The 17,178-nt window shown below is 35.8% G+C and overlaps 1 protein-coding gene across 3 annotated transcripts in view; it reads left to right on the top strand.

The window, feature by feature from the left end:
- Nucleotides 1–12,826, top strand: part of RBM25 (RNA binding motif protein 25) — a 53,691-nt gene extending 40,865 nt beyond the window's left edge. For all 3 annotated transcript variants that reach the window (XM_059055797.2, XM_059055798.2, XM_067028198.1), the window contains 7 exons: nucleotides 743–816; nucleotides 2,282–2,432; nucleotides 5,951–6,275; nucleotides 6,657–6,931; nucleotides 7,274–7,372; nucleotides 8,384–8,431; nucleotides 12,140–12,826. In XM_059055797.2, the coding sequence (XP_058911780.1) occupies nucleotides 743–816; nucleotides 2,282–2,432; nucleotides 5,951–6,275; nucleotides 6,657–6,931; nucleotides 7,274–7,372; nucleotides 8,384–8,431; nucleotides 12,140–12,232 (1,065 nt within the window). In that variant the 3' untranslated portion in view covers nucleotides 12,233–12,826. The remainder of the gene's footprint in view (nucleotides 1–742; nucleotides 817–2,281; nucleotides 2,433–5,950; nucleotides 6,276–6,656; nucleotides 6,932–7,273; nucleotides 7,373–8,383; nucleotides 8,432–12,139) is intronic.
- Nucleotides 12,827–17,178: the final 4,352 nt, after the last annotated feature.

Below are 17,178 nucleotides of genomic sequence, written 5' to 3'. Positions count from 1 at the left end.
GGTTACATTGGGGAAGTCTTTAGAGAGGTGTAACATTTGAACTGGATGAAATGTGTTAATATTTTACTGTAGTCAGAAACCTACATCTGCTTTGTATATAATATTGTTGGTATAGTAGAGATGTAGATTATAAATACTTATTTTAAAGTATTTTTTATGTCTGTATATTAGATATAATTAGATATAATTTCTGTGAAATATAATAGTTGTATTTAAAATCCCAAAAATAGGAGTAAGAGATTCATGTACTTTCATGGTTTGTGTACTCAAAGTTAGGCAGGCATTACCTTTCGATTGATGCATAAACGTGATTTAAATTTTTAATCCTGCAATTCATAAAAATTACTTGTACCATCATCTACCTATAAATGAAATGTAAAATATTTTTGTCCAGTTAACAGATTCAATAAGATAACTTTCAGTTTTCTTTCTTGGTATGCTTGGGTTTCATTAGAAAAAAATTACTGTACTTTGAAGCATATCTTCAGAGAGAAAATTTATTGTAGCATACCATCAGTATATGTGGCTTTCATTTCATGGATAAACCCTAAATCTGACTTGCTTTTAAGAGTGAAAGATTTTAAAAATTTAATGTTACTTAACATTTAATATATGAAGTTTATGAGAATGAAAAAGTTCAAGTGGGATGGATAAGAAAAATCTGTTCCCAAGAGAGGGCGAGGGGGTAATCTAAATTGCTTTTATGTTAATTTTGCACACTTTGTCCTTCATTTCCTCAAAGGCAAAAGAAGCTAAACGACTAAAAGAATTCTTAGAAGATTATGATGATGATAGAGATGATCCCAAATATTACAGGTAAAGAAGCCTTGCTTTATGAACTCATACTGTCAGCTTTTTATTAGCTGTATTTTCTCTTATCTACAAGAGAGTGCAAGTTCACTCAGTGGAATAAGAAAGAAATCTTTGAATTCATCTTGTAATTATCCCCATAGTTGATAATGCTGTTTTCCGGGGGTCCGGGCCTGTTAGAAAAGAATTGACAATTCTATGCACCTTCTTGGGAGGAAGGTTCATAATAGTATTGTGACAAATTAACTTTTCTTCCTGTGTTTTATTTATTTATTTATTTATTAAAACGTGTGTTTGTTTATTTATTTTGACTGCACTGGGTCTTGGCTGCGGCATGCAGGCTCTTAGTTGCGGCATGCATGCGGGAACTAGTTCCCCAACCAGGGATCGAACCCCGGCCCCCTGCATTGGGAGTGCAGAGTCTTACCCTCTGGACCACCAGGGAAGTCCCTTATGTGTTTTAAAGAACTTCAATTTTTATAGCAAATTATAACTTGCCTTTTATGACTATCTAAGGTGGCCTAGAAATTTTTGTCTTCAAGGATTTCTAGAGTGCTACATAGTAATCTGAACACCCTCCCACCCTCCTTCACCCAATTGCTATACTATTATGAAGTGAGTTGTGAAGCCTGCATTTCCTGATATCTGTTCTCATGGCATTTCTAAACTGCTCTCATTCTTCTAACATTTATGGCACTATGGTAAAATTGTTTGCTTTGTTCTGCTCCCTCCACTCCAAACTATAATTTCCCTAAGGTTATGAACAATATTTTGATTTTTTTTTCATGTGCCTGGCATGATACAGGCATGTAGTGAATGCATTTAATATATATAATTTAATACACTGTAGCTGAAATAATCAAAACATTGGATTAACACTTTAAATTGAATGAATGCCAAGGATTTGACTTTGTAGAAAATGCAAAGTAAAATTATTGAATCATAGATTATCAGTACATTATTTCAACATTCTGAGATATAATAAAGTGCTAAATAGAACCTCTGCTTTCTCTTGATTATGCCCTGCTTCTGTTAATTTTTTTTTTCTACAGGAAAGGAGTTGATTTAAATTAAAGGTACAGTACTAATATTCGGGATATTACTACTCCTTGTATTAATTTTTCACAACTTGGCCTCCAAGACAACACAGATTACCTGTTAGTTTCCCTGTGGAATAGGTATAAAATGAGAGCATTCTTCACTCTGAAAGCTACTTTTTTACTTTTAGATACTTATTTAGAATGACTTAAAAATGAGGCGTGGTGATATGTGATAAGACAGTGCCGACTTAGTAAACGTTAACATGCAGAGAGCACACTGTCTTGGGTGTTCTACAGATACAGAGAGTATTAAGACAGTCTTCAGTCTCTTAGCATGCAGCTGTTAATATGGAAAGAACTTGCTTTTGGAGACATCACGTGTAGTAGTTTAGACCTGAGTATGAAATAAGGCCTGTTATTTACTTTTGCAGAGGAAGCGCTCTTCAGAAAAGGTTGCGTGATAGGGAAAAGGAAATGGAAGCAGATGAACGGGATAGGAAGAGAGAGAAGGAAGAGCTAGAGGAAATCAGGCAGCGCCTTTTGGCAGAAGGGCACCCGGATCCAGATGCAGAGCTCCAGAGGGTAAGATACTATGACATCCATAGCAATATTCTTTTAAGACTATCATGTCATCTTAAGCCAGCCAACTATGATATAGTTTAGTTTATAAGGGAAATGTTTACACCATGCGTCTTGCTGTTTGGGGGTAGGATATTAGTATTTTTTTCTTTATTATGTAAGTCATCAATATCAGTTGATTTACAGCTTTATTTTCAACATTTTCTATATGTCTTACTCCTTTATTTCTGTGAAGTATTACTTATTAAGTGAAGGTCTTTTAATGTAACTTTGCTAGAAACTGTCCTTCCTGTATGTGCTCTGACACTTAATGACTTTTGTAGTTTGAATTCTCTCATTACCACCCTAGATATTTTATTTCCAAAATAAAGATGTTTTCATGAACAGCTTGTCATTTAAAAATGAAAAAGACTGTGTCATAGGACATGGCATACCCATTCTTACTTTTAAGAATAGTGTCATGTTAGAAAAGTTTTTAGTTCTTAGTGTATCACAGATCTTAATACTATAAATTCTTCATATCAACTTTAAAAAATCTGTTATATGCTATTAACAGGAACCATGTCTTCTTATATATCCCTTTTATTTTTCAGAATGAAATAGTGTTATTTTTTTCTGTTAAGTACTTACATGAGTAAATAGAAAGTTCAGACAACATAGAACACAGTAATGAAGAAATTAAAAACTGGCTTATTTCTTATAACCCCCCTCACACATAAGTTTTATAAGTGGGAATATTGTTATGTGTGCTTTTTTTCTAATATGCTTTTTTTTCATTTTTAGATTTTTATTGAAGTATAGTTGACATACAGTATTATATTAGTTTCGAGTGTACAACAGTGATTTGACATGTGTATACATTATGAATTGATCACCACGATAAGTCTAGTAACCATTTGTCACCATACCATGTTATTATAACAATATTGACTATATTCCCTATGCTGTATGTTACATTCCCCATGAGTTATTTTATAACTGGAAGTTTGTACCTCTTAATCCCCTTCACGTTTTTGCCCTACCCCCCATTCGGCTCCCCTCTGGTGACCACCAGCTTGTTCTCTGTATCTATGAGTCTGTTTCTGTTTTGTTTTGTTTTGTTTTGTTTTCTAATGTGCTTTTACTTCAGGTATAATCTTCCACCAAGAATTTCTCCAGTTTATAGTCCAGGTGTCTTTTTTTAATCATCATGGTAGTATTGTCAGTGTTTTAAATCCTTGCCATTATAACATTTAGGTTGGGGAATATTACTATGCTTTAATTCTCTGATTACCAGTGGATTTGAATGCCTTGCAGATGGTTTAATGGTTATTGTACTTCCTTTGTGAATTGATAAATGGTGTTATGCACAGATTTAAATTTTTGTGTAGTTCAGGGTATGTATTTTTACTTTTGTTTTTCCTATGTTTGTTTGTTTCATGCTCAGAAAACTTGCTGATGTATTCATCCCAGTTTATAATGCTCTTATGATGATTGTTTTTTATTATATTTTGTAACTTCAGGGGGAGTGTTCATTTTGGTTTAGGACTTTGACTTCAGAATTCTCCCTCCCGTCACTTCTTCCTTTTCCTGTTTGTGAATACAGAAGTGACTACCACCTTCAGCCATTACCAAGAAATAAAAAATGATTATCTATGACCAGGCTGAGGATTTGAGTTGCCTCTTGTGTATTGTGTATACCATTGGGTTCTATTGGGTTGGCCAAAAAGTGCCTTTGGTTTTTAAGTAAAAATAAAAGACACATTTTTCATTTTCACCAAGAACTTTACTGAACAAGAACGTATTCACCCTTTTGTTCGACCTACCTTCTGCCATTTTTCAGGCAACTTCATAATTCCACCTTCCCGAAACTTTTTATCTTTTTGAGCAAGAACTGTTCCAGGTGCCTTTTATAGTCTTCCAGGGAATTGAAATTTTTTCCATTAAGAGAATTTTGTAAAGACCGAAATAAATGGAAATCCGAAGGTGCAATATCTGGTGTGAATACGGGGAATGAATCACAACTTCCCAGCCAAGCTGTAGCAGTTTTTGCCTGGTCATCAAAGAAACATGCAGTCTTGCATTATCCTGATGGAAGATTATGCATTTTCTGTTGACTAATTCTGGATTCTTTTCGTCGAGTGCTGCTTTCAGTTGGTCTAACTGGGAGCAGTACTTGTTGGGATTAATCGTTTGATTTTTTGGAAGGAGCTCATATAATAGAGGGCTCCCAGTCCCACCATTTATACAACATCACCTTCTTTGGATGAAGACTGGCCTTTGGTGTGGTTGGTGGTCGTTTATTTTGCTTGCCCCACGATCTCTTCTATTCCACATTATTGTACAGTATCCACTTTTCATCACCCATCACAGTATGTTTTAGAAACGGAACATTGTCATTACGTTTAAGGAGAGAATCGCATGCAGAAATACGGTTAAGGTTTTTTCGCTTAACTTACGTGGACCCCAAACATCAAAGTGATTCACATAACCAAGCTGGTGCAAATGATTTTCAGCACTTGATTTGGATATTTTGAGTATGTTGGCTATCTCCTGCGTGGTATAACATTGATTGTTCTCAGTGTCTCGATTTGATTGCTATCAACTTGAACTGGTCTACCCAACCGTGGAGCATCATCCAGCGAGAAATCTCCAGCATGAAACTTTGCAAACCACTTTTTGTTGTTGTTGTTGTTCTCTCAGTATGTGGGCCTCTCACTGTTGTGGCCTCTCCCGTTGCAGAGCACAGGCTCCGGACGCGCAGGCTCAGCGGCCATAGCTCACAGGCCCAGCCGCTCCGCGGCATGTGGGATCTTACCGGATCAGGGCACGAACCCATGTCCCCTGCATCGGCAGGCGGACTCTCAACCACTGCGCCACCAGGGAAGCCCCTGCAAACCACTTTTGACATGTTCGATCAGTCACAGCACCTTCTCCATACACGGCACAAATCTTTTTTTGCATTTCGGTTGCGTTTTTACCTTTCTTGAAATAATAAAGAGTAATATTCCAAAAATGTTGGTGTTTTCTTCCATCTTCGATATTAAAATGGCTACACAAAAATTCGCCAATTTTGATGTCTTTTTTTAAATGCACGCTGATATGACAGCTACCACATACATTCTAACAAAATTGTTTTGAATGAAGTTAAAGACAACTAAGTGCTACTAGAGCCAAAAAAACCTGACCAAACCATTTGGCCAACCCAATAAAATAAAATTTCTGATTATAATTTCTTTAATAAAGATATAAAAACATACTTTTTCATTTTGAATTAGCCAACTATTAGCAATTACCTTTGTTATCTCTGTAGAGTATACAAGCCACTGAAGAATGGTAGTATATGTGAAATACTAAAAAAACATTTTGCAGAGTGCCTAATATATTCTGTAGATTTACTTCTGATTATAGAAGGAGGCAAGGTTTTGTTATTCCTAAGGAAGAAGAAAAATAGAGATTTTGTGAAAGATAAAAAATAGAGCTGGTTGAATTGAAGATAGTTGGGGTCTGTTTCAGTTGACCAGGTTATTTTCTGGTTTTAGATGGAACAAGAGGCTGAGAGGCGTAGACAGCCACAAATAAAGCAAGAACCAGAATCAGAGGAAGAGGAGGAAGAAAAACAAGAAAAAGAAGAAAAACGAGAGGAACCCATGGAAGAGGAAGAAGAGCCAGAGCAAAAGCCCTGTCTCAAACCAACTCTGAGGCCCATCAGTTCTGCACCGTCTGTTTCCTCTGCCAGTGGCAATGCAACTCCCAACACTCCTGGAGATGAATCTCCCTGTGGTATTATTATTCCTCATGAAAATTCACCAGATCAACAACAACCTGAGGAGCATAGGCCAAAAATAGGACTGAGTCTTAAACTGGGTATGTTAGCATTTCCTTCCTTCCTTTTTTCCTCCTTTCCCCCTCTACCCACCACAACTACATAAATTTTGCCTTAAGGAAAAAATAAATATGTACTGCTTGGTAGGTAGTTAGAAAACTAGTTAAAAAAATATGCCTTTCTAGCTCATGATTGTTTTCATAGTTCTACTAGTGCTCCTGTATCTGCAGCTGCCTTGAGTTCTGAGAAGAAGTGAAAAGTTAAATTTTCTAGCGCTTGTGAGTAGTGAGTTATTTTTTACACCTGGGATCTTTCTCTGAGATTTATGAAGGTACATTTACACTGCTTTTTAGGCATGGTGGGTTGTAAAATGTAACATTTGAAAATTAAGTTTTTGTGCTAATACAGTATTTTTACTATAGGTGCTTCCAATAGTCCTGGTCAGCCTAATTCTGTGAAGAGAAAGAAACTCCCTGTAGATAGTGTCTTTAACAAATTTGAGGATGAAGACAGTGATGATGTACCCCGAAAAAGGAAACTGGTTCCCTTGGATTATGGTGAAGATGATAAAAATGCTGCCAAAGGCACTGTGAACACTGAAGAAAAGCGCAAACACATTAAGAGTCTCATTGAAAAAATCCCTACAGCCAAACCTGAGCTCTTTGCTTATCCCCTGGATTGGTCTATTGTGGATTCTGTGAGTAGCAAATTGTATTTCATTATTTTATTGCAAGTTTTTGGTTTTGACTATAGCACACAAACTCAGTTCATTCCATTTATGACAAATAGGGGTTATAAGGTTGCTAGAATCTTGACATGGTCAATAATAATAGATTATTGTGGAAATTCTTAGTGGTACCTGAGGTCTTCATAAATTATAAGCAAATAATTTTGTCTCGATACATATCTGTCTTAGTTCAACTTGTTAATGATCATACTGTATTTTATTTAACCTTAAGAAAAATTATGAAGTTATGTAGGTTTTTAAAGTAAATGTAATAAAAAGCTCTTCAATTAGTAACCATGCTTTATTTTATAGATTTTGATGGAACGACGAATTAGACCATGGATTAATAAAAAAATCATAGAATACATAGGTGAAGAAGAAGCTACATTAGTTGATTTTGTTTGTTCTAAGGTTAGTCTTTTACTCTTTCCCCAACATTTGTTATATACTTCAAAATGTTAGAGACTAAATTGAAAATTTTTACAGAGCCAAGTCAGTGATAATTTAGTTTTAATTACAAGAGTCATGGCCACTTAGGTGAACCCCTCTATACTATTTCAGACACCATGCTGCATGCTTTCATTTCAGAGGGTCAGAGAGGACAGAATAGCTGGCTGGTGCCAATTTTGCTCTCTCCCTGCCCCTGAGAATGCCTTGCCACCCCCTTCTTGTCTTAATGGTTAGAATGTTGTACAGTTGAGGTTTTGTGGAGACAGCCAATAGCTTGTCTCAATTCTTTGTCAGTCATCCATCCTTTGGAAAAGAAAGTAGTGCCCTTCATAGCATAATAGTGGTGTTAACTGATTATTATGTGCCAGGCTTCTTTCCTAGGAGGTACGGTGTTAAGCATTTTACAAAACTTCATCTTCTTCAAACCTCCCAACAACCTTAGGAAGTGCAAGTTACTAACAGTATCCCCATTCAATACATGAAGAAGTTGAGGCTTAGGGAGAGATCGTGTCTTGACCATGGTTACATGATAAGTAGCCTGTAGAACTCATGCTCTTAACCACCAAGGTATACCACATCCTTTCATTGTCCCCTGAAGGCAAAGTATTTCTATAAAGGAATAGCTAATTGCATTTTAAGGAAATGGTATTTTTCTACCAGTACTGCTCTTTTAACATTAGGCATAGCTAATTTAAGTCACCCTTTCCACTTGTCATTACTGTAGCATAAACACTTAAAAATATGGATTTGAATTAGAAGACAAATAATGTGATGATTAAGATCCCAGGTTTTAGTGTCAGACTTTTATTGAAAAGAGGGAGATTCTGGGAATTAAGAAATTTATAGAAAGGTTCTAAAGTCACAAGAAATTCTCATACTAGTTTGAGGGTACCTTAAAATTTTTTTTCTTTTTTACTGTATTGCTAATGTTTTATTTATTTTCAAAGTGACAATTATTTTTTCTTCTCTTAGGTTATGGCTCATAGTTCACCTCAGAGCATTTTAGATGATGTTGCCATGGTAAGTTAGAAATTTACTGTTGTTAATATTTTAATTACACAGGGAGATCAGCTCTGTGCTTTGTGACCACCTAGAGGGGTAGGATAGGGAGAGTGGGAGGGAGGTTCAGGGGGGGGGGTATGGGGATATATGTATACATATAGCTGATTCACTTTGTTGTATAGCAGAAACTAACACAACATTGTAAAGCATTTAAACTCCAATAAAGATGTGAAAAAAAATTTAATATCAATGTGAACAAACTAACTTCTGAATTTGATTGAATTTCTCCCTGTGTTGGTTCCAGAATCTTTGTGGGCCTGAATTAAAATTTGAACATGCATTAAGAGGTTAAAGACGTTCATAGTAAGATATTATTAGACAACAGTAGAGTTAGGGGTTTTTTTTTTTTTATCATTCTCTCCCCTCCCCTGTTTTTGGTGTGTGTGTGTGTATATAAATATAAATTCTGAATCTATTCATAAATTTAGAGACCAAATTTATTAAGTGTTTACTGGGTAGAGCAATGTGCTAGAAGCACAGAAAGGTGGAATATCTGCCCTTAAAGAACCAGCAGGGAAACAGGTGTACCAATATTGATACTGTAATATCCTTAGTATAATCGGGATATATAAAAATGATCATGGGGGCAGAGGAGATAGAGTAGTTAGGTGTTGAGGGCAGTTAGGGAAACCATTACAGGAATTACCATGTAAACTGAGACTTGAAGATTGTATTACTCTTGTCACTTGGGCAGGTGTCTGTTGGGTTGGCAGTAGTTAAACATCAAATCCCAAATTGCATTTAATTTGGATATTAGAGTTAGTGGTTGTGGTTGCATTGATTTTTGTGAGAAAAGAAAGGAAGAGAATTGATGATAAAGGTGAGAGAGTGACTGAATGGACTGTGAACTCCAGTCTAGGAAGAAAAGGAAATAATAGAACAGAGTTGGTGGTCTGAATGAATCAAGGACTGGTGGTTCCAGTGAAGCTGTGGGAGATGTGTTTGAATGAAATAACTGGAAAGAGAGGTTTAGTTAGAGAGTAGAATGTTCCAGAATACAATTGGTAAATTAATCCAGATGATGGCAAGGTGCACAGTCTGGCCCTGGGAGTTTCTGAGGCAGAGTTGATGTCGTTTAGAATATCAGTGAACTTTAAGCTGGGTTATAACACACAGAAATAGAAATTACTGTGTGTTGGGACTGGGATTGGAGAGAAATACAAGAACCAGCTGCCAGAGCACTCATTTAATGTGGATGAAAGACTAGATATTTGCTAGACAGCTGCTGTTGGAGTGAACTGGTGGTGTAATGAGATCTTGCGAACCTCAGTGGAGATATTGTTTACGAGGAGAGAAACAACGAAGATCCAGCAGCTTCCCCTCTTTTGTGGAGACTAAAGCTTTGAAAGGGAGGAACTTTCTCAGAAGGCCACAGGGGTGTCAGGGTCTTTAGGGGATGTACCACATTTTCAGTTAAGGTAAGGAGATGAAAAGTCTAATTAAAGAAGTTGGGGATGATTAGCATAAAGTGGAATAGGGTCTAAAGGGCAGAGTGGGAAAGTAGCAACGGGAAGAAGAGTCAGAGAGGAAGGAGAAACGTCAAGCATGATGTGAGATGATAAGTGACCAGGGAAACTTCATTTTGAGCTGCAATTAAAGTTGTCAGGGAGTGCCATAGGAAGGTGCCTAACTAAAAGCTCTAAGGTCAAGATGTTATGTGTCCAAGCACTATATGATGTCTAAAGCCAGATAACATTAGTTTTCTGCTGCCTAGCTAGCCTAATGCATCTGTTGTCTAAAATTCCTGAAAAAACGTTTGTGAAGTTTGATGCCATAGTGCTGAGCCTCAGATGAAAGGAGAAATGTGAATAGATCCCAGTCCTTAGGGATACAATCTGAACTTCCTTGATCTTCCAGCCTCTTCACAAAGTTATCCTTGGGTGAAGAGAGGGTTTTGTAGTTAGGCCTGAGTTAAGGAATTTTTTTGTTAAATCAGGGAATTCCTGGCAGTCCAGTGGTTAGGACTCTACACTTTCACTGCCAAGGACCCAGGTTCAATCCCTGGTGGGGGAACTGAGATCCCACAAGCCAGGCGGCAAAAAAAAAAAAAAAAAATCAGTGTTCTGGTTTGTGGCCTTGGCAGAGGTATAATCACTGTTGGTGAAGATGTCATGTGTCACTATTAATCCGTTTTATCTGTTGATATTTAGAGTATAATTAAACTCTACTGCTTATTTGCTTATATATATATTTTTAACATCTTTATTGGAGTATAACTGTTTTACAATAGTGTGTTAGTTTTTCCTTTATGCTTATATTGTTTTTGATTATTTTCTGGCTCCTTGTTGATCAGAGTGGGAGGAAACCAATTGAGTTGGTATTGTCAGCCAGTTCTGGTAATAGCTCTTGGACCCTCTAAATGTTTCTTGAATAAATGAGATTGAAATTTTAGCTCAAGTAGTATTTTGCTCTTATTAGAAATCTGACTTTTTCAAACTGTACCTTTCCTCATTTTATGTAAGGTAATGAACTTTGGTTGCATTTTTGTACCTGGGTTCAATTCCTCATTAATTAGTGTTGTAGCATAGTTCTTTTTTTTTTCTTTTTTTTTTTTTTTGGCTGTGGGATCTTGGTTCCCTGACCAGGGATTGAATCTGTGCCCTTGGCAGTGAGAGCATGGAGTCCTGACCACTGGACTAGGAGGGAATTTCCACAGCATAGTTTTTTTAAACCTGTGGGTTAAGTCTGGCTCATAGATGTCTTATTTAAGTTCCTTATTTGTCATCAATGAGAAATGTAAGGAAATTTTTCAGGAAAATCCATTTCTGGCTTGTCTTGGGTACTTACTGATTGTACTAATAAGCACTCTTCACAGCACTTGATACATATCAACTTTTTTAATTCCCACAGTAGAAGCAGTATGACATAGCTACTATAACCTCTATCTTACAGATGAGAGAACTGAGGCTCATTGTGATTAAGTAACCCAACCAAGAACACGTAACTAATAGGAGGTAGAAGCGCTATTTGAATCCAAGTAGTCTGGCTAGAGATCTGGTTTGCTTAACTCCTAACCTGGCCTGCTTCTCCAGAGTCTCGGCAGCATTAGGCCAGATGCCATTATGACGGTGGTACCCTGGAACTCAGTCATTGCTGCCTTCTGTAGAAGGAAGCATACTATTCCAGTTTACCGCACAGCAGCCCTGGTATAGAGTGCCACATATGTGTGTGTGATGAGGGCAGGAGTAGTGCAGTGGTGAGGACATGATGCAACTAACTCATAGGTAGATAGAAAAAATAACTTGATTTGCCAAAGAGAAAAGACCTTTTATTTATTCAGTAGTCTTGTGTCCCTTGTGATGATAGTCTTCACTTTGTTTACTCTACCCCAGATACTATATTAAAATGCTATACATATATTCTCATTTAATATTTCAGTGTCACTTACGTAATAAGAGCTCAATAAATGATAATATTGTGAGGTTCTTGGGGAGGGGTAAATGAGATATTCTGTATTAAGTATTATGTAGTTATATAACCAGTTCTGTCTAAATTACTATGTTCTTTATAACATTTGCTTTCCTCAGGAAGTAGTTTTTCAAGACATGTATAAATAAATGCTTGTTGGTAGATAAAGGCCTTTTTTATTCCAGTCACCTTGTTGGGAGATGCTTATGATTGCTTCTCTTACGTGTGTAACTGTTTTTTGTCATCTTCCTTTTCTAGGTACTTGATGAAGAAGCAGAAGTTTTTATAGTCAAGATGTGGAGATTATTGATATATGAAACAGAAGCCAAGAAAATTGGTCTTGTGAAGTAAAATTCTTTTTACATTTAGAATTCCATTTCAATGATTTCTTCTTTCCCACCCTTCAAAGGACTTTAATTTTTTTTTTTTTTTTTTTTTTTTTGGTCTTCAAAGACGTTTGTGAGATCTGTAATTTTTTTTTTAATGTAGAAAATGTGAATTTTTTTTGTCCTCTAATTTGTTAATGCCATGTGTACTCCCTTGGTTGTAAAGACATCTGAATCCTACCATGGTTCTCTTTATACTCACCAGGTACAAATTACTGGTATGTTTTATAAGCCGCAGCTACTGTACACAGCCTATCTGATATAATTTTGTTCTGCTGATTTGTTCCTTGTAAATATTAAAATGACTCCCCAATTCTTTTGCAGAATTGCACTTAATATTGAACTGTACTGTATAGGCACCAACATGAATGATTTTAAATTGAAAGAATACCAGTCATACCTATTACCCTTACCCCCTTGATCAAAAATGGCAGGCCCTCATGATGGCATGGAATTTAAAATTAGAGTGCGAAAAGTAGCAGACAATCCATTCCTACTGTATCTCTCTGTATGAATGTGTTTGTGTGAATGTATGTATAAAAGTCTTACTTTTCCCTAATTCGCTTTGCAAGTTTCCCTGAACCATTTCCTAATTGAAGACTAGAATTGTAAAGGAAACATGGTATTGTGCCAACCCAAATGTCTGGGATAATTAGGTTATTAGTCTCCTGGAGTATGGTATTCTCTTGTGGCAAGCAACAGTCTGTTGAACAGAATGGGTTTTTCTGTTGAAAGCTGGCTGCGTCAGCCTCTCTTTTAAGCGAGTGTGAGTCACAGTGGTTTTCCCCCCTGATTTCATTGTTCAGGTATGAGGCAGATCCTTAGATTCTGGAGAGCTTTATTTAATGCATTTTTTGCACTAATTGGTCCTTAGTTTAATTTTGTACCCCCCCTTTTTTTTTAAAAAAAAAAAAGCTTCATTCAAAAAGCTTAAGTGAAAAAAATCTTTTTAAAAAATAAGCAAAAGATAAAATTAGGCAATTTTATAGACTAGGAATGTTTGACAAATACAATAGGAATTTAGCATGGCAATTTACAAAGTTTACATCTTATTTCTGAGGATAAAGTAAATCGTTTAAAGCAGTTACCACTAGTTTTTTGTTTTGTAAAGGGTTTCTATCTTGTGTGTGTATATGCAGGCACACACCTTGTTTACCTCTGCTCATCAAAGTTTAAAACATACTGATGGTGTTCTTAGAGACATACATGGGGCTTTCTTTATTATAGATCAGAAATTCACCAGGGAGCAAAATTACCTGAAAATGTAACAAGTTTTAAATAGTTCTTAACAGAAATTAGGTGCAGCTATTCCTGTGTCTGAGTATTTATTTTTAAAAAAGATTGGGTGGAGGAGGGGTGTTAAAAACATAAAAAGCATAACTGAGCTTGAGTTACTAGATTTTTTTAAATCTTAAGAGGACATTTGAAAACACTGTTCTTAACATTGGACCATGACATGGTTCCATTATGTAAATATTTCAAATATTAAAAATGTATATATATTTGATCTTGGGGACTCATTCTTTCAGAGTCTTGTTAAATGAATGGCATCATGTTGTAATTATGCGGTGCATACTAGAAACTTAACTTGAAAATACGGGCTGAAATTTTGACGGACTCAGTGTTTGAGTATTAGTAACTAAAGGTCAAAGAGGCCGTTTGCTTTATTTTGGATTAATCTAGACATCTGTGGAGATATTCCACCCTTTAGTGTTATAATATTTTAAATTGTGGTTTCTGAAGGGAAAATTGTAGAAACATGCTTCTTGCCATTTACAAATTCTTTTACTAGCCTTTTCTCAGATTGATCCCAGCGTAATTCCCTGTTCAAGCAGTTTATTATGCCTCTCTATCTTCTCTTACCATATTATTGCTTCTAAAGCATCATATTAGGTTGTTTTTATTTAGCCAGCATTAGCATGGAAGTTTATTCAGGTAGATTTAATTTTCCTTGCTTTGGTCTCTTCTGCTCTTTAAATTACATTTACCTTAAAAGGGCTCTTGTGTGAAACCCTTGGGGGCACATACCATATACTGCGTAACACTTCTAGTGAGATTTGTGTCAGGATCCCAAATTTATACATTAACATTTCTGCAGCAAAATGGGAATGATCACAGTCAGTGGGGTAAGGACCACTACATTAATAGCTTAATGTCAGTTCAAGTCAGGTTTTGCCACAAAGGTTAAACTTAAAGGTTTTCAGAGTTCTTATTTTTCAAGTTTGTATATAAAGAACTGGACATGTATAAGCTGGCATATTGTAGTGTCAGGAAGAATACACATAAGAAAATTTTTACTAAATTGCTTGAACTTTCTGGGTTGTCTTTACTATTTGTCCATAGGTTAATTTCAACTTGGAAACCTTAGTTAATCCATTCAGGTTGTTATAAAATTAGATGAAAGGCTTGACAACCATTCTTGATGTGGCAGTTAGGAAACCAATGTGCTTTTTCCTCATTTGACCCTGTAAATAAAATAATTTTAAATGTGTATATCTGTGTACAGGAAGAAAGTGGTTTTTCTCAAACTTTAACATGCAGCTGAATCACCTGGGGGATCTTGTTAAAATGCAGACTTAGGGCTAGAGTGGGCCTGAGAGTTTGCCTTTCTCACCAGCTACCACATGTTGCCAGTGCTAAGTGATCCAAGAACTACTTTGATTAGCAGTTTAAAGTGTCTACTCAGTACTAGTATTTTATCCTAATAGACTGCACTAATGCAGCTTAATTTTCTTTTTAAGTTCATTTTAAGGAGAAAAACATTTTTTGAGGCAAGCAAAGAGGTAGGTATTATTTATGTTTATGAACATAAAGTAGTCTTCCAAAAAGGTTGCCTGAGAACAACTCCAATATTCTAGGCTTTATTCCCAGCCAGCCCCAGCACATTTTCTCCTGAGAGAAATTTATGTTGTTACTCAATCTGAATCTTATCACATAGCACTTCCTGATACGTAATAGTAGAGGCCGATGATTATTTTGTGGAGAGTGCAGTTTCACGTACTAATCAGGCATGGATAACTAGATATGGTGGACAAACTGAGAGAACAATGAGCTCAAGAGTCAAATTGTACTAAACTTTATTAACATTTTTTTCTCCTTTAATATGAAGAAAAAATTTTAATGCAAATAAATGTCAGCAGGTATACAATGTGTATATGAGGCTTATTTACCCAGCTCTTTCAAATAAGTTCTATGAATGTTTCCACTTTCTACCCAAAAACTGCTGAAAGGTTTTATGTCAAAGTGGTTACACATTTTTCCAAGTCATATTTCAGCCTTCTGTTAATATGAAATTGAGAAATTGTTTTGCTTAGCAAAAGATGGTGAAATTGATTTGTGAATACCAGTAGCTAAAGAAAGGTTATTAGAAGGAATCCCAAACAGGCAAAGAAATAGGCAGTCTTAAGTGTCAGGAAGAAAACTAGGGAAATTCACACGTGTATATTTTAAACCCAGGAATTATTACTATTACATTCATACTATAGGCCTAGGTGAGCTTATAATATTTGATAAACTGGTAGGTTTTTCGAAATATGATTATGTTAAATTATTGAAATATTGTTTATTTGCATTTGAATGCTTAATTTTCATCTTTATTTAAAAGATTCTTTGCCTTTCATTTTATTACTTGACTCATACAAAGGCTAAATTAGGAATGGCAATCTGAAATGCCCAGGAAGAAAAGATAATTTCTATAAACAAAAATGAATAAAAATTTTTTTCAAGCCATGTTGTTTGAATTAAATGATGCTCTAAGTCTGCCTACTCTGCCACATCATGTATTAGTTGTACAGATGACTTTTGGATTCTTTTACACAGAGTGGTAGCTGAAATATTAAGCCAGGTAACCCTTTCGTCTTTTTGTGTATGACTTACATTTGCCATTGAAGCACAATTAGTATGTGCCATTCATGTTTTAAGCTAGATGGAGTGATAGACATAAATAAGATCTCTCTAGTAGCTGACAGTCTAGTGGTGGAGAAAAAAATGAGAGGATCACTAATTAGATATGCAATGTACTATATGAACTGTCAAACTTGATGAGCTAACTTCAAGGTTGAGAGGCAAGGGATAGATAGTAGGAAGCGTCTCAGCAGAGGTAGTAATATGTAGAGGGGACCTTAGAGATCACATAGTCTCTCTCTTGGCTGCACTGCACGGCATGCCAGATCTTAGCTTGCACCCTCAGCAGTGAAAGCGCGGAGTCCTAACCCCTGGACCACCAGGGAATTCCCGAGATCACATAGTCTTAACTACTCACTGCAACACTGCTACAGTGTTCCTTACGTTGGCTATCTAGAGGCCTGCATATTGGATGCTATCTAATTCATGGTCTAGATCTGTGCTATCAAGTTTTTTAATTCATTAAAATTAAATAAAATTTAAAACTCAGTTCTTCAGTTACACTAGCCATATTTCAAGTGTTCAGAAGTGATGTGTGACTAAATTGAATTTAAAAATCCAGTTTTTTGTTAGCAGTGTTCATATTTCAAGTGCTCAATAGCCATATTTAGCTAATGGTTACCAATATCGGGTAGACATTGCAGATTAAAGAACATTGTTTTGACTAAAGAAAGTTAACATTGGATAGATATGGTCTAGATGCTAATAGCCACCTAAGGGCAAAGGAAACTTAATAAAATTCCCTTATAGGAAGCATTTTTAGCAAATCTTTGTTGAGGCAAAAAGTATTGTGAATTTAAAAATAGTCTAAACAATTTTTCCTGTTTTTTTCCCTCACAACAAAAGGAAAAACTAGAGAACACTTCACATTGTAGAATCTAGAAACTATGAAGGTTCATTTTTTTTCCCTGTCAATTAAAAGATAATGGAAAATATACCCAGGTGAAGAGATTTGGCTAATTGTTACAGCAGGTGGAAAAGCTAGATATTAAAGTTTCATTTTGAGTA

The sequence above is a fragment of the Kogia breviceps genome, chromosome 3 (genome assembly GCF_026419965.1).
Source record: "Kogia breviceps isolate mKogBre1 chromosome 3, mKogBre1 haplotype 1, whole genome shotgun sequence".
Classification (NCBI taxonomy): Eukaryota; Metazoa; Chordata; class Mammalia; order Artiodactyla; family Physeteridae; genus Kogia; species Kogia breviceps.
The sequence above is the reverse complement of the archived record's forward strand: the minus strand, read 5'-3'. Positions and strand labels throughout refer to the sequence as shown.